Here is a 22,867-nt window from a genome sequence, read left to right on the forward strand (position 1 = left end):
ATTTACAGCTGCGCATCCCGTTTTAGGAGCTGCCAAGGTGATAAATATCCCGTCCTTTCTTCACTGCACTTGCTGCCACCATAACACCTTCCCTTCCCCATCCTGAAGGGCCTGGGTCCTCTTTGGTTAGGTCCCTCATGTCTAGGAAGTTTCTATTTGGTTCCCAGCACATGGGATAAGCCAATTGCTTTGTCCCCTTCTCCTCTTTTCACCTTTCCCCTATAGATTAGCTGTGCTACATCTAGCTGGGAATTGTGGCCAGGTCAGTCCTGCTCTAAGTCATGACCTTTTCCATCTTCCCATGTGTCATGGCACTGACCTCTGAGGAGCTGTGGGCAGGCAGTGCAGGAATGTGGCGTATAAATGGGATAGAGTCCACAAAGGTTCCCAATCTGCCTCGTATCTAGCTTCATTTCTCCTGTTCATTCCCTCATTCTTGTTAATGAAACACTTGGTGAACAATGCTGTGTTCAAGCATTGTGCTAGACCAGTGGTCAGCAAACTGCAGCTCTCGAGCCACATGCGGCTCTTTGGCCCCTTGAGTGTGTCTCTTACACAAAATACCACGTGCGGGCACGCACGTACAGTGCACTTGAAACTTCGTGGCCCATGCGCAGAAGTCGGTTTCGGCCTGGGCGAATCTATTTTGAAGAAGTGGCGTTAGAAGTGGTGGTGTCAGGCGACTGGAGACGCAGCGCAGGTGGGCCGCGGTATACGCAGCAGTGCGGGGGAGGTACATTGTTTTGAGGCACGTTCGCTGAGGTCGACCCCTTCCAACTCTCCCATCCACACTCGTCTATCTGAAACAAGTATTCAAGATGAGTGTGGATGGGAGAGTTGGAAGGGGTTGACCTCAGCGAACATACCTCAATCAGATTGAGGACGTTTTTTAGCAAAGGCCAGCTTAGGAGTACCCTAATGAAGTTAGTAACAATGTACCTACCTATATAGTTTTAAGTTTAAAAAATTTGGCTCTCAAAAGAAATTTCAATCATTGTACTGTTGATATTTGGCTCTGTTGACTAATGAGTTTGCTGACCACTGTGCTTGACTGGAAACACAGGAGGGACATCAGGGCCTGACCATGAAGGGTTGAAACCTGTGTTTATCAACTGACATCTTGACTGTTGCTCAATAACAGTGCATCCCGTAGTGAATACATTTAACTTTGCCTCTAGCAGGTCTACAGCACATGTGCTTTTGGGTGATTTAATTCCTTCCACAGTCGATCACTGGGTTTGGAGTACAACGGATTCACTAATGATCTTGGCCTGAGCTGGTAGACAGTTTGTAAATTAGGCCCCTGTCCAGAAAGGGTCCTGTGGAGCCAGAGCAGTCGACAGGGACCTTTTCTTGCAGCGTACCCTCCCCTTTCCTCCTCATTCACCATCTCTATTATGATCACCACCGTTCACTGAAGCTTCTTATACACCAAGGATGGACCCAGCTCTATTTCCTCGTGTTGGATCCTTATAGCAGTCCTGTGATGCTGATCATCTCAGTGTTCTCGCTTCAGAGCTGGGGAAGCTGAGGCCTAGGGGGTTAAGCAGTTGCTCAGGGCCATACTGCTTGATAAGATGAAAGCTCAGACTAAAACCTTGTCTGTCTGAGCCGTGGGGTGCATGTGCTGAGGGGAGGAGCTAGGTACTCCTCGGGTGCATTTCTCAGCACTGGGCCAGGCACTTGCGCTATGTGAGCTTACACGACTACTTTGCTTCAGAGAGTAATGGCTTCTGTGGTTCAGCAGCACCGAGGCCCCACCCTTATTGTAATTCACTTGGGCGGGGGGCATGGGGTTTCATTGCATTGCGTCTGGGTTCTTAGAGATGTCAAGAGGTGCTTAACCCTGTTGGCCCCAGCTGCTGGGCCTGTGGCTGGAGACCCGACTATGGCTAGAGATTCTGGGCAGGAGCTGGAAGGCAGGGAGACGTTCTGGGCCTAGGTGGCCTGGGGTGGGACCTGGACGAAACACTTCGGTGCCTCAGGCACTTTACTAAACTGTCTCATTGATCACCGAAGGGGTATTTGTGAGTAAGATGGGAAGTCTTACTTATACTTGTCTGCACAGACACAAACTCGGATAAGCCCAGTGACTTGGCCATTAGTAGGCCATCCTTTGCTATAATGAAAGCTCAGGTCTGCTGTATTCTTCCACTAGCCCACTGCTCAGTGCTACTTGGCCTCTCCAGGAGACGCCTGGCATCCCCCACAGAGGGAAGGAACACAGGTCTCTGGGGAGACACCAGCCCTGTGGGGGAGGCTGTGCCACTGCCTTGCTCTGTCTGCAGCAATTGTTTCTGGGCCCTGATGTATCCACCTGACTGTGCCCAGCCTCATGCTTGTACCACGTGTCTCTTGCTTCCCTTGCCTGGGCCTTCCCTACTGCTGCTGAGGCACATGATACTGCAGGACTTGCTCCGTGGCCATGCACAGGTGCTGGCTCGCCCAGTCAGGCACGGAGAGCTGCTGACTTGTGCCCACTAGCAGACCTACTTCCATGCTATGTGGATATGTTTTCCCCAGGGGCTGCCCTGGAAGTGCAGGCAAGTTAATGTCCTAGGCAGTGACTTTGACTCATGACAGATAGCAGATGGGAAAGATCTGGCTGATAAATTCTTGATTTCTCATCCTGATGGGCTATTCTGAGATGTGGCATTTCCATTAGTCTTCCCGGAGAAGTCTGTCATGACCAAGTTTTATGTTCTGGTAGATGGTGGCCAAGTTAGCAACCAGTATGTGCTTTCCCTCCTCCCACACTGCATTTTCCATTTTCCTTCATCTCATTTCACTTCGGTTGCAACTCTCTTGCTCCATTAATGTGTTGGCATGCAAGATTTTCCCAGAGCATTGTTTTCTAGGCAACACAGGCTAAGCCAATAATAACAGTAGTGATAATAGTTCCTTCTATTTATTGAACTTAGTGTGTGGCAGCTATATCAGCTCATTGAATCTTCACAGTATCCTAATTTTCTTGAAATCCTCACCCAAGGATCTGTTTTTATTGAGAGAGAGAGAGAGAGAGAGAGAGAGATAGATATGAGAGAAACAATCGATTGGTTGCTTCCTATATGTACCTTAACCAGGAATCAAACGTACAACTTAGTTACATGCCCTGATCAGGAATTGAACTTGCAACCTTTTGGTGTATAGGACAATGCTCCAACCAACTGAGCCACCTGGCCAGAGCACACTATCCCTATTAAGCAGGTACTATTATTATCTGTATTATCCTTATTTTAAAGATGAAGAAACTGCTCTGGCTGGCGTTTGATTCCACATCAGGGCACATGCCCAGGTTGTGGGCTCAAATCTCCAGTGTGGGATGTGCAAGAGAGAGCTGATCAATGTTTCTCTCTTGCATTGATGTTTCTCTATTTCCCTCTCCATTCCTCTCTCTCTAAAATAAATAAACACATTTTTTTTAAAAAAGAGAGCAGAGATAAAAAAAAAAAGATGGGGAAACTAAGGACCAGAGAAGTTAAGGAACATACAGCGTCTAAGTGGCAAAATGAGGATTGAACAGCTCTTCTGTTCCTCCAACTTGAGAACACAAACTCTAAAGTACGCTTGAATAAAGTTGCCGTTAACATTTAGAAATACCAAGGAAACCTGAGTCTCTGCAAAGAGCTACCTGCAAGAGACTCTCGAAGACTCCTAGAAAGCCCATAGAGACCTCAGGGGAGCCCTGGGATACTCACGTTGTAAACGCTGGGTTGTACTTTGCACCTCGGTAATAGGAGTACAGATTGAACATCCCAATCATGAAGGCCACAAAGACCATGATGAAAATGACCATGAACTTGAAGATATCTTTCACGGTTCTCCCCAGTGAGATCTGCAAGGGCCCAAAACTTTCGTTGGCTGGCAGGATGTACGCGATTCGAGAGAAGCTCAGCACGACAGCTATTGCATACAGCCCTTCTGATATGATCTGAGGGTCTGAGGGCCACCACTTGTCCCTGGCTAAATGAAAACAATCTGGGTTACTCTCTGGGGCTAGGATATGCTCTAGAAGAGAAACCAGTTAGTCATCTTTAGAAGTCTCTAACCTTATCACATGCCATTCCCATCCTTGTCTTTAAATTGATCCCAATACGCTCCCTCTTGGAATGTGCTGGACCATCTGCCCGGAACATTGTTCCCTCACTTCAAGGTCCATTTCATTCCCAGTTATTCTTCAAGACTTTTCTCATCTGTCATCAATTTCAGGAACCCCTCTATGACCCCACCATGGGATAGGGAAGCCTCCCTGTTCTCCTCTACTCCACCACAGTATCGTGTATACCCCCTGTTGTGGCACTTACCATGCTACTTGCTATAATGTGTTTGAGGCACTTACCATGTTACTTGCTATTCTATGTTTGAGCTCCATCGGCAGGGCCTGTCCCATTTATGAGTAGGTGGAGGAGGAGGAGCATGGACTTAGAGTCAGACAGACCTGAGGTTGAGAGTGGCCTTTCTACACACTGGCTGTATGATTCTGAGCAAGTTAGTTAACTTCCTGAGTCTTATTTTCCCCATTTGTAACTTGGGAAATAGCCTAGGAGAGCTGTGGTGAGGATGAAATGAAATCATATATGTAAAGTGCTTAGCTGGAAAACAAATTCCAGGTAACTCAGGGGCTTCTGGGGACAAGGGTCTAGCACACAGCAGGTGCTGATAAAGGTTTGTTAAATGACAGAATTAAATCCGAACCACAAGTTTAGACTAGCCACAAATCAGAACAAGTGAGCTCACGTGGGGGCCAGGAATCTGGAGGATCTTGCCTGAGGAAATGCTCCTGGGTTGTGTTCCTAACTGTGTGTGTGTGAGAGTTGTTACTTGATTGAGTTAGGAACCCTAGAGTGGTGACCAGTCAACCAAGTTTGCTATGACAGACCTGTTCTAGGTGGCAAGAGTCCTAGGACTTGTCCGAGACTGGGGAAATGCTGCTTGTGGTCACCAGTGAAGGTCTGAGCTACCTTGGTTGTATTCCTGCAGCAGAGCAAACCTGAAAAGTGTTCCTATTGCAGTTCTAATGGTGCAAGGAGCAGCATCTCTCTCTAATGAGCTGCCTACTATGTGTCAAGACATATAATGATTCTCAAATGAGGGCAGCTCCTTCTTCCTGGGGAAATGTGTGGGGTGTCTGCGGTTGTCATGATGATGGAGAAGGCGTATTACTGTGATGCTAATGTCTTGCAGTGCTCCAGACAGACCCACACCATTGAAAATTGCCCTGCTAAAAAAGCCAGTAGTGTCCCTGTTGAGAAATGCGAAGTGAAATTTAAACGGAGAAACACTGAGAAACCTTAATTAGCCCTTACATTTACATTAGCTGTAATTTTCACAACAGCCCTGTAGAGTACATATTGTTGCCATTTTAAAGGCTGGATTTGGGGTATGGGGCCCTTTTAAGAGCCAAATGAATTCAGAGAACAAAGATATTATATAGCAAGTCTTGGCACCCCAAGGGAGATGGAAGAGGAAGAATTTTATTCTTTATTTTCAAAGCTAGACTCTGTTAAACAATAATAAAGAACAGTAAGAAATCTTTAGTAAGGGAAACAGGCCGCTGTTTGCCACAGAGTTTCATGTAGTGCATTTAAATTACATTTGGAAATATAATAAAATTATAGACTCTGTTCTCATCAAGGTCATAACTCAGAAGTCTACAAAAGACAAGGAGACTAAATTATGTTTTTCCAATACATCTGTCGCCCTCTATGGATAAATAAAACATTTGGATAGTATAAAATAAGACCTAGCTTCTTCAGACAGACACCAAAAGGAATTATTTTTTCTTCCTCCTATATTTTACCATCTTAAACCTCAGCTGAAAGGCACTCCTATAGTCTAAGATAGATTTAAATTTCATCAGACCTTGGTGACCAGGTCAGCACTTTTTAGTGAAAAATGTTCTCCTTGAATTGGCTTGTAAGAGTTGTGACGGGTGTAAAAGCAAACAGCTCTGTGATAATTCAGACAAGGATTTTCTTCTTGGAGCTATTTCCATGAGAAAATTTATCCTAAACTGAAAAATACCTGCCTACTTAGTACTGTAGAGGTTGGAACGGACCACTGCCTATCTGGCCACAAGAGGGCATTCTTTCTCCACAACGGAAACACAAATGAACACAGAGCCAAAAGATTTCCAAGGGCACGGAGTGAATCATAAAAGCAAAGCAAGGGCAATAAATACGCAATGCTTGGGTTGGTTGAGACCTTAATGTAATCCATAAAAGGATTAGAAGTTACAAGTGGACAGTATGAAGCCTGAATCATGGCATTAAGAAAAGGACCCAGTGCAGTATCAAGATTCTCTCATCTTTCCTTGAACCCTGAGCAGCACAGAGGGGAAAACATACAAGACCATTTTGCTTTTGAAAAGTCTGAATTTTCAAACCAATAAATGAAGAGTGGATGATTTGTAATACTATAAGGCCCTCCATTTCTCAATGGGGATTTCCCTACCACATTTAAAAGTCAAAATCTGCATAATAATCTACATTGAATATAGGCAGCAACTCAACTTTTGCAGTAATTGGCCAATCCTCTGCAGATCATTGCTGTAGCTGATAATGAAGATTCTGTGGTCACAGGAGCCATGTGGCTTTATCTAACAGTGACATTTGACACTCAAACCCTTCATGAGGTAACAGTTGCCATTAGTGAGTGTGTATGAAATGTCCAGTCAATTTACCCAAACAACAAATATCTACTGTTTCTTCTCCCCACACATCTCTCTCTTTAGTACAGAAAGTACAGTGTTTGAGCAAGGAAATGACCCGAGAGGTAGTATGATAATAACTGTTACTATTTAGTAGCATTTAATATTTTCAGAATACAGTACAATATTCTTCGTATGAACCGATTATTTACTCCTCAAAACAAACTTTCTGACATGTATTATCCCAATTTTACATATAAGAAAATGGATGATCAGAAAAGTTAAATAAACAAGGTTTCACAGTAAGCTACAGAAGTAGGTTTGAATTCAGGTCTAACTTCAAAGCCTGAGAACATAACCACTGTGCCTTCTGCATGGTTTTCAAATTCATGTTGGGCCTGGATCCCTTGCAATCCAAGGCAGTCCTGTATTTATGGGAACATTGTGAGCTTTGCCTTGAAAACCTATTTCTTTATGTATAAAATGGGACTAAAAACCCTCGTGCAACGCTATTGCAAGAATTGCAATTTATAGTATAAAATGTCTGTACAGTTCATAGCTCTTAGTAGGTCCTCAATAAATGGATCCTTTAACTCATTATTCCTAAAATTTCAATCTAGTACCTCACGCTGTATGGCCTTGTGGTTTGAAAGAATTAAGGCATCTCCTAAGACACTATCTTGCTACGAGAAAATATATTTTAAGCTGAGAAACCAGGACCTTGCACAAAACACAGGGATCCAACATGAAAGGAAAAGCTTCTGGATCTGCATCAGAACTGAGATTTTTCTTTAAAAAAGAAAAAAAACCCCCACAGAAATGCTACAAGAATCTTTTCCAAACAAATCTATCCTTTCTAACACAAAATGATTCGTTTCTCTTAGTCACCAATTCAGCTTGCAGTGCAGTGACTAGGACTTTCTTTTGGGGCTAAAGGTTGTGTCTACATTAACATTCCAGATGACCAACTGCTGCAGGACCTGCCAAGCTAAGGGCCCAGGGCCACGCCCCAGAAGTGCCTGGGGAGGAATGTGTAGGAATACTTGGACTCACCGTAGGTGAAATATGCCACTTCTGGCGGAAGAGAGACATTGTGTAGTGTGTCGTCCTGCACGTGCTGGTCCACGTACAGTTGGGCTTCGCTGGCCTTCAGGAAAGCCATGAACCTCGCGGTGAAGGAGGCCACGAAGATGGACAGCATCCCAAAATCCAAGAGGTTCCACAGGTGTAGCACGTACTCCCGCGGCCCCTCCTCCCAGATTTCCTTGCATTCAGACCAAATCATCCCTGTGGGAGAGTGAGAAGGTCAGGCTTATTTTTCAGTGTCCTTGACATTTGTGACTACAGGGGGGCATGGACGGAAGTGGGGCACAAATATAAATAAAAACTCTTGGGAGCTGAGAAGGTTGATAGCCAGCAACAAACAGAAACCTATCTTAAAAGGCAGATTGAAAATCGGCAAATCCTCAGACTGTGAGAATAGGTTTCACAAACCTATTCTGTACCTCTCCTTTTGGATAATCTCCAGAGGCGAGGAGAGAGTTCTCCTCCATTGATAGATTCTTGAGGGCAATATAAGAGAAATACAGTGGATGACTTTTATACATTTGAAGAACAGGGAGGTCTTACGAAATCATCCATTTCTGAAGAAACCTAGATGCAGGTGGGCTTTTTGAAGGTCCCACATATGACTTAGAACCCACATGTTCTTCCTTCCAGGTTAGAATGCTTTTCTCCGTATTTCTATGACTATTTTAGTGAGTATTAGTTTTGAGTTATTAATTTTTTCTTACTCTCATAACTTTTTAATATCTTTTTATAACTTACTGGATTTTAAAGACAGATGTCCTCATTTTTACATATTAAACTATGTAGAGGTATGTAAACAAAGTGTTACTAGTTCCCCCACTCCACTTCTAAGACAGCCTTGTGAGGTAGCCTAGACTAACAATTTGGTGTGTATCCTTCCATACCTGCACTGTCCAATGTAGTGAGCAACTAATCACATGGATACTGAGCACTTGAAATATGGCCTGTTGAATTGAGAGGTGCTGTATAAGTGTAAAATACACACCAGGTTTCAAAGACTTAGTACAAAAAATGTAAAATATCTCACTTTTTCATATCAATCACATGTTGTAATGATAAGAATTTAGGTTAAATAAAATATTTATTAATTTCATTTAAAATTAAATATGTGGCTTATGGTATGTCTTGCACTACATTTTTTTTTTATTGCTTAAAGTATTACAAAGGGTATTACATATGTGTCCTTCCCCCCCCCCCCACCCTTGACAATCCCCTGACCTCCCCTACCCCCCAGTGTCTTATGTCCATTGGTTATGCTTATATGCATGCATACAAGTCCTTCGGTTGATCTCATACCCCACTCCCTCCTGCCCCCCAACCCTCCCCGGCCTTCCCGCTGCGGTTTGATAATCTGTTTGAGGCAGCTCTGCCTCTGTATCTATTATTGTTCAAAAGTTTATAATGGTCTCTATTATCAATGAATGAGTGCGATCATGTGGTATTTTTCCTTCATTGACTGGCTTATTTCACTTAGCATAATGCTCTCCAGTTCCATCCATGCCGTTGCAAATGGTAAGAGTTCCTTCTTTTTTACAGCAGCATAGTATTCCATCGTGTAGATGTACCACAGTTTTCTAATCCATTCATCTACATCTACTGATGAGCACTTAGGCTGTTTCCAGATCTTAGCTATGGTGAATTGTGCTGCTATGAACATATGGGTGTATATATCCTTCCTGATTGGTATTTCTGGTTTCTTGGGATACATTCGTAGAAGTGGGATCACAGGGTCAAATGGGAGTTCGATTTGTAGTTTTTTGAGGAAACTCCATACTGTCTTCCATAGTGGCTGCACCAGTCTGCATTCCCACCAGCAGTGCACGAGTATTCCTTTTTCTCTACATCCTCTCCAGCACTTGTCGTTTGTGGATTTGTTGATGATAGCCAGTCTGACAGGTGTGAGATGGTACCTCATTGTTGTTTTGATTTGCATCTCTCGGATGATTAGTGACTTTGAGCATGTTTTCATATGTCTCTTGGCTTTCTGAATGTCCTCTTTTGAAAGGTGTCTATTTAGGTCCTTTGCCCATTTTTTGATTGGATTGTTTATCTTCCTTTTGTTAAGTTGTATGAGTTCCCTATAAATTTTGGAGATTAGGCCCTTATCAGATATGACATTGGCAAATATGTTTTCCCACTCAGTGGGTTTTCTCGTTGTTTTGTTGATGGTTTCTTTTGCTGTGCAGAAGCTTTTTATTTTGATGTAGTCCCATTTGTTCATTTTCTCTTTAGTTTCAAGTGCCCTAGGAGCTGTATCAGTGAAGAAATTGCTGCGGCATATGTCTGAGATTTTGTTGCCTTTGGAATCTTCTAGAATTTTTATGGTTTCCTGTCGTACATTTAAGTCCTTTATCCATTTTGAGTTTATTTTTGTGTATGGTGTAAGTTGGTGGTCTAGTTTCATTTTCTTGCACATATCTGTCCAATTTTCCCAACACCATTTATTGAAGAGACTATCTTGGCTCCGTTGTATGTTCTTGCCTCCTTTGTCAAATATTAATTGAGCATATTGGTTTGGGCCATTGCACTACATTTTTATTGAATAGTGCTATTTTACCTTTATCTTCACTGATTATTGGTTTGCATTATTAAAAGTTAATTATTAAATAACATTTCAAGCACTTAATATGTTCCAGGAACTGTTTGATATAGATGTATATATTAACTCTCTTCGATATTTGCAATAACTTTATGAAGTACATTCTATTATTATCTTAGTTTTACAGCTAATGTTTTGTTAGGCACAGAGATTTATAATGTGCCCAGCTAGGAGGCATACTTAGGAGATTAATGTGGTAGAAGAATCACTAACTGGTTGGTTAGTGAAACACTTCCACCTCACTGACCACACACTTCAACATGTTAACATTGCTAGCCTCTCTTGGTACTCCCCTTGCTCCTCTGCATCAGGCACAGTGGCCTGCCTTCCCAGGTGCCTCCTGTCTCTCCTCAGCATCCATACAAGGCCTGCGAAATCATTTGGTGTGGCCCTACCAAGGCAACTGCAGGTGGGACTTGAAATTCAATAAATCTAGGAGCTTTTTTGATAGCAGCAGAAATTTATATTAAGTGAATTATATTAAGCGAATGATGTTATAAATATTCAAATGGCCCTTGGCAGAAAATCAGTTCCCCACTCCTGCCTTAAAGGCTACTGCTTTCCAAGGTTTCAGCCTTTCTCATTCTTCCCTCTGTCCTTGTGTAAGTTCATCCACATCTGCAACTTTGTCCTTCATTTCCTTGTGAATGTTTTCCTTCAGAAAACATTGTCCGATGACCACAGAAGCCTGGAGTTAAGGATGATACTAGGAGTAGACAAACGGTCGTGGAGGTGGAGGCATGGCTGACTTGGTCACAGGCCCACATCTGGTAGAATTTGAGAGATGAGCTGATCATCTCTATTCCTTTGGGACTCTGTCCAGATATTTTTAAAATCAGAATTTGTTATTTTCTGGTGAAAATGGCCCATCAAATAAAGAGATCTGAAACTAAATGTATGTTTTTAAATATATTATTTTTGTTGATTTCAGAGAGGAATGGGGAGAGAGAGAGAGAGATAGAAACATCAATGATGAGAATCATTGATTGGCTGCTTCCTGTATGCCCCCTACTGGGGGATTGTGCCCAAAACCAGAGCATGTGTCCTGACAGGGAATTAAACCATGATCTCCTGGTTAATAAGTCAACACTCCACCACTGAGTCACACCAGCCAGGCCTAAATGTTTTTTTTTTTTTGTTTTTTTTTTTTGAGGAGAAATGTAATCCAAGTCTGTTTACAAGATACCCTCCTCCAGCCTCCCCCCCCCCACCCCCCATCGCGTCCCCTTAAAGCCACACTTCTCAAGTTTACCTTCTCAAAATTTGTGTGGTAATTTCTGTAACACTGAGATTTACTTTCATCTGTGCTTGTCCAAATAAATATTTGAAAAATATAAAAAAACAAAAAACATTCTAGGCTGGAAAAAATGTTTGTTGCTTTCCTCTACCCAAATTAAAATTTCTAACGACTTAGTGCAGCGGTTCTCAACCTGTGGGTTGCGACCCCTTTGGCGGTTGAACGACCCTTTCACCGGGGTCGCCTAAGACCATCCTGCATATCAGATATTTACATTACGATTCATACAGTAGCAAAATTAAAGTTATGAAGTAGCAACGAAAATAATTTTATGGTTGGGTCAAAACGTGAGGAACTGTATTTAAAGGGCCAGAAGGTTGAGAACCACTGTCTTAGTGGAACTGCTTTTCACTGGGCATAGGCTATCACTTAGGGCTATCACTGGCTTTAATTCAGGAAGCTGGTGCTCTAGCTTGGCTACATAATGGGTTTGTGACCTTGGATAAGTCCCTTGATTTTCTTGGGGTTTTGGGGTAATTTCAAGTGTTAAAAGCTCTATAAATCTGAAGTGCAAATTATTTGCAGGAAACTCACTTTTCTGGCTAATATGGAGCTCCTCATTGGGCATTGCAAATCACTTCCTCCATGCTCAAATGTCCATATTAGTCTTCCTAGATTTGAATATTAACTCACCCAGACTAATTTAAATTATCCCAAGGCCATGAGTAAAAGTAGCATGGACCCAAGGGTTTGGGCAGCAGGAATGCTTAATGGAAAAAGAAATGTGTGAAATTAAATACTTCAGTGAGTGAAATTAAACCCTCTGTTTCCAAGGCGCTGAGGGTAGTTCAGCAGTTTATATTCAAGCTGAGCCTCATAGTCTCTTGCCTCCAGCCTGTCAGTCAGAGGAGTGTTAGCCCAGGAGCTCTGAGGGTCAGGATGCCTGCGGCTACTGGAGCCTCCTTCAGGCAAAATCCCCTTCACTCAGGGAAGCTGGGAGCCTGGAAAACAAGGTCAACTGATAATTAATGAGGGTGGCTGGCAAGGGAACAGGCTGGGAAATGCTGGGAAGCCTGGGGGCCATGAGTAGCTTCATATGTGCAAGTTTGGAGTAATGGCCACAGGCTGCTGAGATGGAGCTAGACAGTTCAAAAGGTGGTTCACTCCCATCCCTGCCTCAGATGCAATTCAGAAGGAATCCTCCTTCAAAATTCTGGGGGATGGGGGTGAGACTGAAATGTGCATACTCCTTGAATGGCCATGGTCTGCATGCTTTCCTCTACACTGTCCCAGGGCCTGAGTAGAGCACACTTCTTCCCCACCACCTCCTGGAAGGTCTGTCTGTTCTTTCAGGTCAGCTTCTCATCACTGGGCCAGAACTCACAGGAGGGAGAATATGCCCAGAACCTTTCAACCCTCAGACCTAATATCCAAACACTATCTCAGTGGCAAGTCCTTTGCAACAGATCTTAGCCTCAGACACATTGAGGATTCATTTGTTTTCCTGGCAGGAAGATGGTATTAGTAGATTAAAAACTTTTTTAACAAAGCTCCACATCTTCCTCTGATTTTAGTAGATAACAATATTGAGAACCAGCTAGGTGCCAAGCCCTGTGCTAAGTACTTTACTAACACTAAATCTTCCTAATGATGGCGACAGAAACATAATATTAGGGTCCAGCTATAATTGTAAGAAATATTAATCATGCTCTGTTAACTGATTGTTTTGTCCTGATTAAAGAAGGTACATTCTAACCTGGCTGGGAGTTGCATGTGGGACCTGGGAGTTTACCTGGAAATGCAGCCCATCCTCCCCATCAGGGAGCTGCCTATTATAATGGAAAGATTAACAACCTTGTTGCAGAAACCAGAGCTGCCAGCCCTTTGCATATTGCCAGCCTTTTGAAGACCCCAGCCTTTGCATTCCCCTAGGCCTTTGCAAATCTCCAGCTTGCATTACCTATTATCTGCCCATTTGGCATACCCTTTTGTCTACTTCCCCATGTAATCTTTGTCCTTCTACCCAATATAAGCAGCTGGTTTATGGGGAGAGGCAGAGCAAATTTTTGTGGATGACCTACTGGTCTCCTATACTGCCAGCAGTACTGGAACAAATGCTCATATGCGATTCAACCCTGTCTCTGCTTACTAGTAATTGCCTCAAGTAGTGACAGGCAGCACATGCCCATTGATTGTTCAGTTACACTAATAGCCTAATAGGTAGCTACTGTAATTATCTTCACTTTACAGATGAAAAAAACTCATGTACAAAGATGGCAAGTACGTCCTCCAAAGTCACAAAGGCAACCCAGGACCCTTGCTCTCTACTGTTCTGTCACTCATCATGGCCTCTACTAGGCACAGCTATTCTCTGGTAGGATCCTCTTCACCTGCTTACCAGGCTTTATTGAGAACCACATCTGTGCCCGACACCATTCTGGGGATACAACAACCAGGAAGATGACAACCCATCCCTAGCAGGTTCAGTGCTGGAGACAGATGTATCTGTAAGCACTAGTGCTACACAGAAACAGATGATACAAGAAAAAATGTTGAGGGGAGTCGCAGGGATAAGAGCCATCTGCATTATAATTATTTGCCTCATCAGAGTGTCTGGTACATTATATATCTGTTGACAGAACAAAGGAGTGAATTCATGGAGGAGGTGACAGTTGACATGAGGAACCAGGAGTCAGGTGAAGAAGGAGGGGCTGGTAAGGTGTTTCAGGTCATGGCCATGGAAATGAGGGGACACAAGAGCTCAGTGTGGCTCAGTAATCAGGGCATGGGACTGGAGATTGGAAAGGCTAGTGAAGGCCCAGCAGACCATGAGGGGGAGGCTGGTTTTCATCCTAGGCATCTGTAGCCCCTAAAGGTGATAAGCAGGGCCGAAACATGGTCTTACTTGGTGGGAGAAAATTTGGCAAATTGGTTGGAGTAGTCTGCTTGGAAATCTTGTCCAAATAAATAAAATCATTAAAAGAACAAATTAAGTGAGGAACCCAGCCCATGTGCTTTTACAATTTTACTCTTGGTCCAACCTAGACATGTGATTCTGTAGGTAAATCTTAGTACTGCCCTCAAAGAGTTTGTAATCCTAGCTGGGTAGATGAGGGAGCAGCTTGATCCTCACATTTTACACATCATTTTACACATGTGAGAACAAATTTTTTTTTTAAAATATATTTTATTGATTTTTTACAGAGAGGAAGGGAGAGAGATAGAGAGCTAGAAACATCGATGAGAGAGACATCGATCAGCTGCCTCCTGCACATCTCCCACTGGGGATGTGCCCGCAACCCAGGCACATGCCCTTGACCGGAATCGAACCTGGGACCTTTCAGTCCGCAAGCCGACGCTCTATCCACTGAGCCAAACCGGTTTCGGCATGTGAGAACAAATTTAAAGAGACAGAGCCTCCAAGGAGGAAAGGACAGTCAGACTGGGTTTCCTCACACTTAGGCCTAAGCTCTTTCCTCTTCTCTAGGCCTCTAAGTGTATTTTCCCACTATGCTGGCATTTCCATCTCCCTCCATCAATTGAGCTTTCCATCCTGGGGCATCTGCTTAAGAAAACACTGTCAGGTTGTCTGTAAGAGTGGTGTAAAAGGAGCCTTCATGACATGATTCTATTCCTGATGAAGAAATAACATGCATTGTGGACAGGCTTCCTGCTTTTTAAGCCTGATGGCTTCCTGGGAACCTCTATTGTTGTTACACAGTCCTCTGATGAATGTCTCCACAGCCACAATCTCCAGCAGAAAAGCTTTAGCACAACCTCTTTCAACTACCCCAGCAAGAAAGATGGGTTTCTATGGTATGAACTGATGTGGGAGATTCTCCAGGCTGGAGGGAGTGATAATCTCTGGTTCATTTTATCCTCACATGGCAGAGAAGGGGGAGTGAGCTCTCTGGGTTATCTTTTATGAGTGCACTAATCCTATTCATGAGGGTTCCACCCGTATGATCCAATCACTTCCCAAAGGCCCTACCTCCTAATACCCTCACCTTAGGATTGGAATTTTAATGTATGAATTTTTAGGGACATAAAACTTTCAGCCCATGCAAAGTGCCGAGTGTACTAGGAAGAATCAGGATAGACTATGAGCTATGAAAGTGAGACCACAGCACTCAATCTGCAACAAGCTTTAATGTCCTTTGTGAACTTTAATGCCAAAAACTCCACTAAATGAGCCTTTGGTTACAGACTTGCCAGTTGATTACAAGCCCTTGGAAACATGGTGTGCTTTTCTTCCTCTGCCCTTTGGATGAAAGTATTCTTCTCATCTCCCTCTGCCTATTGAAAGGTCCAGTTTAGAGATCATATTCCCAATTACTGTCAGTTTGGGCATTCTATAGGATACTCTCCAGCGCCTCTATTCTGTGGCTCTCTTAAGCCCGTGGTTGGCAAACCGCGGCTCGCGAGCCACATGCGGCTCTTTGGCCCCTTGAGTGTGGCGCTTCCTAAGCCTTAGGAGTACCCTAATTAAGTTAATAACAATGTACCTACCTATATAGTTTAAGTTTAAAAAATTTGGCTCTCAAAAGAAATTTCAATCGTTGTACTGTTGATATTTGGCTCTGTTGACTAATGAGTTTGCCAACCACTGTTTAGGCTATACCATTTGATTAGCACAGGCCGTGTGCTGGGCTGTCTTTTCATGTATTTGTTCTTTAGTGATTTTGTTAATTGATGGCACACTTTGACCCTGAATGCATTTTGACTCAATGTTGTGAACATAAAAGTAATGAAAATTATAACAATATTGAAATTTTGTCACGAACACAAAGCTGGACTGGGATAAATAAAAGAAACACAATTGATCAAATTTTGATACTGCATAGTTCAATTTTTTCAGACTTTTCTACAGTTTTATTTTACTCAAAACATTCTTATCAAAGTCAGATATTTCTGATAGAAACCTTACTGTTTATATATTGTAAATTTTTAGTTATAATTGACATACAATATGTTAGTTTCAGGTATAAAATAGTGATTAGATATTTATATACTTCGTGAAGTGATCACTATGATTAATTCTAATAAGAATTCGCCTCCACACATAGTTATTATGATATTACTATGTTCTCTATACTGTATTCTCTAGTCTCTATCCCCGTGACTTTTTTATAACTGGCATTTTGTACTTGTTAGTCCCTTCACCCTTTTTTTCTCATACCTCTACCCTCCTCACTTATGGCAACCATCAGTTTGTTCTTCGTACCTATGAGTCTGTTTCTGGTTTGTTTTGTTTTTAAAATTCCATGTGTAAGTGAAATCATACAGTATTTGTCTTTCTCTGACCTATTTCATTTAGCATAATTACCTCTAGGTCCGTGGTCAGCAAACTGCGGCTCGCAAGCCACATGCGGCTCTTTGGCCCCTTGAATGTGGCTCTTCCACAAAATACCACGAAATACCACGTGCGGGTGCGCACATACAGTGCAATTGAAACTTCGTGGCCCATGCGCAGAAGTCGGTATTTTGTGGAAGAGCCACACTCAAGGGGCCAAAGAGCCGCATGTGGTTCGCGAGCCACAGTTTGCCGAGTTGCAGTTTGCCGACCACTGCTCTAGGTCCATCCATGTTGTTGCAAATGGCAAGATTTTATTCTTTTTTAAAAAGTGGCTGAGTAATGTTTCATTGTACACACACACAAACACCATCTTTAGCTTTTTTATGGATACCTAGAATATTTCCATATCTTGGTTACTTTACAAAATGTTGCAGAGAACATAGAGGCCCATATATATTTTTGAATTAGTGTTTTGGGTTTCTTTGGATAAATACTCAGAAATGGAATTTCTGGGTCATATGGTTATTCTATTTTTAATTTTTTGAGGGATCACCATGCTGTTTTCCATATTGTCTGCACCAATTTACAATCCCACCAACAGTATATGAGGGTTCCTTTTTCTCCACATCCTCACCAATACTTGTTTTTTTGTTGTCTTTATGATAATAGCAAATCTTAAAATTTATCCATCAGGTTTTGATTATATACAATATCACTTGATAATAGTTTTTGCAATTTTTCATTTTTTTGAAGTTTTCCATGTTAGGAAAATCTGTAACATATTTTGTCATGTACAATTTTAGCCATTGCCAGTTATATTTTATCTTGCTTATATTCTGGTAAAGGTTTTTTATGAGTTGGGCAAAATGAGATAGCCTTTCTTAGCTAGTCATTTGGGAATGGGAACAATTTCCTTGCCAATTCCAGTGGCAGACATTGGCAGCACAAAATACCACCACAAAGAGGAATGTCACAGCTTCATTTCATTCATTAACACAAAAGATGAGAAAATGTTATGCTCCTAGCTTTTTAGATTCATATTAATCATGAAGATTCTACTATATATCAGTATTCAATGATAACAAAAATATCTTTTTGCTATGTAATTTTATAGTCTGTTTCAGAACTTGATTTCCTAAGCTTTCAGGAGACTGTTGTTAAATGAGAAAAGTAGTATATTTTCCCATGCAAAGCCACTTTACACTCACTTTCAATACAGATATAATGAAAAGTACCTAACCATTTTTCCCCAACATTTACTTTCAAAACTGGGATTTATACTACAGATCTGTACGTCTTACACACCAGCACACATAGAAGTTGACTTTGACCTCTCTGTGAGTCATCACACTCCATTTTGCCTGCTGAGAGTGCACTTGAGAAAGAGAGGTTCAAAAGTCAGAGTTTAGTAATATCCTGTTATAATTAGGGAGAAAGGATAGAAGATAGGGTGACTTGCTTACCTAACACCCACTTCATGATGAGCATTTCTGTCCAGGAGAATTGGGTGGTTTTCACTCTGAAGATCTGCTTTGGGTAGTCTGTGAAGGTTTCATTGGGCAGGGTTTTGACACCTTCAAAGCGGTCTGATGCATTCACAACTAATAATCCCAAGAAGATTGTGAAAGAAACTGCATGGGCTACAAATTTCATGAAAGGGCTCCTTAGGGTTCGTCCTAGCTGGAAACAAAATACGTACAGACATGTTAAACTGGATTACTCTAGGTGGGCTCACTGCTTTTGCCAAATGTTGAATCAGGTCTTTGAACAGAAACTGCTAACTGAACTCAGGTAACATGCGCTCTTGCGTTTTTATGTGAGCTGCTGTTTGGCCAAATCTGTTTCATACCGAATTCAATTTTTCTTATTTGGAGGATTTAGTGTGAAAGTAGAAAGGAGTGGGACACACTCACTATCATCAGGTTACACTTTGACGGAACAGCTCCCCAGACGCATGGATGTGAATTTTATGCCCTTCAAATCTGGGGAAAAGTAATGTGTGTCAATAGCATTCAGGATTAAAACAAACACAGAAGTCTTTAGATATATGCTATGTTGCTCTTTTGTCCATTTTCTTGACTTTTTATGTTTAGATTATTTGTTTTATTTAAAGTGTACATTTCTTCTAGGTACTGCTTTAGCTGTGTTTCTGTAAAATTTTGACTGTAGCCTTTTCTTTGATACTCAGTCATTAAATATTTTATAAATTCCTTTTTATTTCATTTTTAATTCTGAGGTTATTTAGTTGCCAGACATATAAGACTGTTTTCTGCTTTAAAAATTCTAGTTTTATTGCAGCATGTTCACAGCTCATAGCTGCTATGATATTACACTGAGATTTTCCTTGTGGCCTAGCACATGTTAACTTGTGCAATTGTTCCATGTGATGTGAACCTGAAATGATCCAAAAGATGCCCTGTTAAGGAGCAAATGATGATCACATCTTTATTCCTTACAGGCCATCCAAAGGCCACTTAGATGTCTGAGGACTAAACTGGGGGTAGAACAGTGAGTCTTTGCTGATCCTCATCAGTGATTCACTTGACTCTCTTTCAGGCCACTGCCATCACCCTCATCTAAGCACCAAGTCTTACCTAGCACCCAAGTGTACTGATTGATAAGCCAAGAGCAAAGGGGGAAGCCTTTTCTGAAGCTCAATTCCTTCTCATGGCAGATGTTCACTTAGAGCCAGTGACTGGTTAATTGAGGTCCACATCCTGCCTCATTCAAGAGTCCTAGAGTGAAATGTCACCCATGAGGTAGAGTGTTGGTTTGGTAGAAGATCAACTACAGGGTTTCTCCAAGTAAAATTTTCCTCATTATGACTGTGCTGAACACAATATTTATAAATCAGATGTCTTGATAATGTGCTTCAGTATGGTAATCATCTACTTTCATCATGCTAGTTATTTGTATAACATGATTTATCAAGATTTCCATGTCATAGAACCCACGTATTTACCTATTGAAAAATTTTAAAAAGGTAGTTTTTATATTATTTAAAAAACTGCATTTCAAGTCCAGACATTGGGAAGCCCTGCTTGTGCTAGAGAACACTTGTTTGGATTCACCGGCATCACAACTTGTCATATGGCACCAGAATAACCTTAGAAATGGAAAAAGATGACCAGAAAACCACTGGGCCCATAAACATCTGAGACATGGCTTTTCTTTGTAATGTTTAACTTTCTTATTTACAAAACAGAGATGGTGGACTATTTTTGGCCATAAGTAGATACGCTAAATTCAGAATGCAGAGATTAAATAAAGACAAGTATTTCACATAAATTCAGTAAAACATGAAATTAAATCAAATCTCATTTTGATTTATATGATTTCAAGTAGCAAGTTTGAAATTTTTAATACTTTAGGTGACTGTTGACATATTGGAGTTCTGTTTCCCAAATAAGACACTGGGACACGAGGTGTAGCCAGGAGACATCCTTAAGTAATCAACACATTGCTTATTGTCACTGTGTCCTTGCTGGTGTAGTGGTGAGAGGCAAGAGAAGATGGAGAATGTAGGGTGGGGTGTGGGTTGTGGGGAGAGGGAAAGTTGAAGAGAGGATAAGGGACACCAGCTCTTGTGTGTTCCAGCGAGGCCCCAGAAATATCAGAAAAAAAAAGATTGGAAACATAGAGCTATACATAGCTCTAACAGGATTGATGGCTAAGTTTCCCCCATCCTTTACAGTGATTTCTTTTTTTAAAAAAATATTTTTTATTTATTTCAGAGAGGAAGGAAAGGGAGAGATAAAAACATCAATGATGAGAGAGAATCATCGATTGGCTGCCTCTCACATGCCCTACACTGGGGATCGAGCCTGCAACCCGGGCATGTGCCCTGACAGGGAATTAAACTGTGACTTCCTGGTTCATAAGTCAACGCTTAACCACTGTGCCATGCCAGCTGGACTACCAGTGGTTTCTATGTTACATCTATAATAACTACCTGGATGAGGAGGTGGGGATGAATATCTTTGCATCTTCTCACCTGGGTGACTTACCTGAGTGCAGGAATATGCATGTAGCTGTACCTAAGCTAGCCTTGAGATTCCCTGGGAGAGCTGGTTTGAGGAACTTAATGTTGTCTTTGTTACTTCCTTTGTTATTTTCTGACAGAAGTTGCATCTGTAAAATTACTATATCTACAACCATAAGGAAAAACCCTGATAAGGCCTGCTATGATTTGGAAGATGAGCTTGTGCTCTGTTCCCACTTGATCTAGGCCAGTGGTCGGCAAACTCATTAGTCAACAGAGCCAAATATCAATAGTACTTCTTCAAAATAGACTCGCCCAGGCCGAAAACCGACTTCTGCACATGGGCCACGAAGTTTCAATCGCACTGTATGTGTGCCCGCACGTGGTATTTTGTGGAAGAACCACACTCAAGGGGCCAAAAAGCCTAATGTGGCTCGCGAGCCGCAGTTTGCCGACCACAGATCTAGGCTGTAAGGAAGAAAGTGAGGTTAGGCATTGATGTTCCTTTCCTAATTATCTTTTGGGTTTGAATGTGTCTTTTTACTGGCAAAACTGTGATAAAGGTCAGATGAAATCAAATTATTTCAATAATTTTCTTCGTGTGACATTTCTTATTTGTCTCTCAAAGGTAATTTTTGAAGCAAATTATATTTGGGAAAACCTCCATCTTTCATAGGCCCAGGTGATCCAAAAGAAAGGAGAAAAGTCAACTCATATATGCCAATGGCTCTGAGCTGGGAATCATTAAAGCTGGGTCAGGCAACAGCATAGGTGTCAAAAGAGATGGCAAAGCTTTGGGAGATGTAGGACTTGGCCTGCTCTCCCTGGAGTGCAAAACTCATTAGTCTGACACATGAGTTCAGCAGCTCTGTCATTACTTGGACCATACCAGCTAAGAACTTACCAGGAAATCCAAGCTTGTAATAGTTAAGTCTGGCTCACTCCAAACTTTCTGGGCACTGTTCTTTTACTTTGGGAAGTATATGAATGTGAGAATAACTGAGTAGCACTCCTGAATTACCTCCAAATGAACTGCATTTATGAGCCCTCAGCGTTAGGCGCCTGCTTCTACTGGTAAGCTCGTCTCTGTGTTCCTGGCACCCGGCTCTTCACCCTAACCCCAAGTGTATGCACCTAACTGGGCCTGGTGGCCATATGTCTGTAGAAAAGGCCAGGACTGCAGTAAAGCACACAGAGTGTTTCAGCATCTCTCCCCGGTCTGTGATATCAAGAATCCCTTTCACCAAGTGCCACCCTCACTCATCGCCAGTTGCCAGTGGCCTCAAGTAAGGGCTCGGTGTACAAGTTGGAAAGCTGAATGGAGAAAAACTTTAGATCAAGTATTTCAAAAAGAAATACCTTCAAGCTGGAATGGTTCTTACATTTTAGAGAGATCCCAGTTAAATTAGTGGCAGTTTCTTTAGAACACTCCCTCCAAAAATATTATTCAAAATGTTTAACCTAGGGCTCAATAATCTTCCTGTCTTTGGGGTGGGAACTGTTCCCTAGGAGTTTATAATCAGGGTTGTCTTATATTACCATGCGAATCCACCTGTCATCCTGGGGGCTGAAGAGGTGCTGAGTAATAGTGGGATTTCAAAGGTAGGGCTTCCGAGAAGAAAAGGAAGGAATAGTAGGTTTTGATTCCTCCCCTTTAGTTAGTCCGGCCAGCCTGGCTCAGTGGTTGACCTATGAACCAGGAGGTCATACCTGGGTTGTTGGCTCGATTCCCAGTGTGGGGCATGTAGGAGGCAGCCAATCAGTGATCCTCTCTCATCATTGATTTTTTTTTTTAATTTCTCACTCCTTCTCCTTTCCTGTCTGAAATCAATAAAATAAGGCCAGTTAGTCAGCAGCTAAGATGTTTGCATTCAGCATTGAAGGTTGTAATGCTGCTGATGTAACTGGGTGGGGTTGGGAGGAAGGTTGGTATGGGTGTGTGCATGTGTGTGTGTGTGTGGGCATGTGTGCAGTGGGTAAGTAAGGTCAGGTTTCTGAAGCCAGAGAGCCTGGGT

At 42.2% G+C, this 22,867-nt stretch overlaps 1 protein-coding gene across 1 annotated transcript in view; it reads right to left on the reverse strand.

Annotated features, from left to right (window-relative positions):
• Window positions 1–22,867, reverse strand: part of TRPC7 (transient receptor potential cation channel subfamily C member 7) — a gene marked incomplete at both ends in the record, with an annotated part of 127,113 nt that overhangs the window by 26,014 nt on the left and 78,232 nt on the right. The window contains 3 exons of the mRNA XM_081090747.1: window positions 3,699–3,963; window positions 7,703–7,936; window positions 18,334–18,550. Coding sequence (XP_080946873.1) covers window positions 3,699–3,963; window positions 7,703–7,936; window positions 18,334–18,550 — 716 coding nt within the window. The remainder of the gene's footprint in view (window positions 1–3,698; window positions 3,964–7,702; window positions 7,937–18,333; window positions 18,551–22,867) is intronic.

The sequence above is a fragment of the Myotis nattereri genome (assembly GCF_964212035.1).
Source record: "Myotis nattereri genome assembly, chromosome: 5".
Lineage (NCBI taxonomy): Eukaryota > Metazoa > Chordata > Mammalia > Chiroptera > Vespertilionidae > Myotis > Myotis nattereri.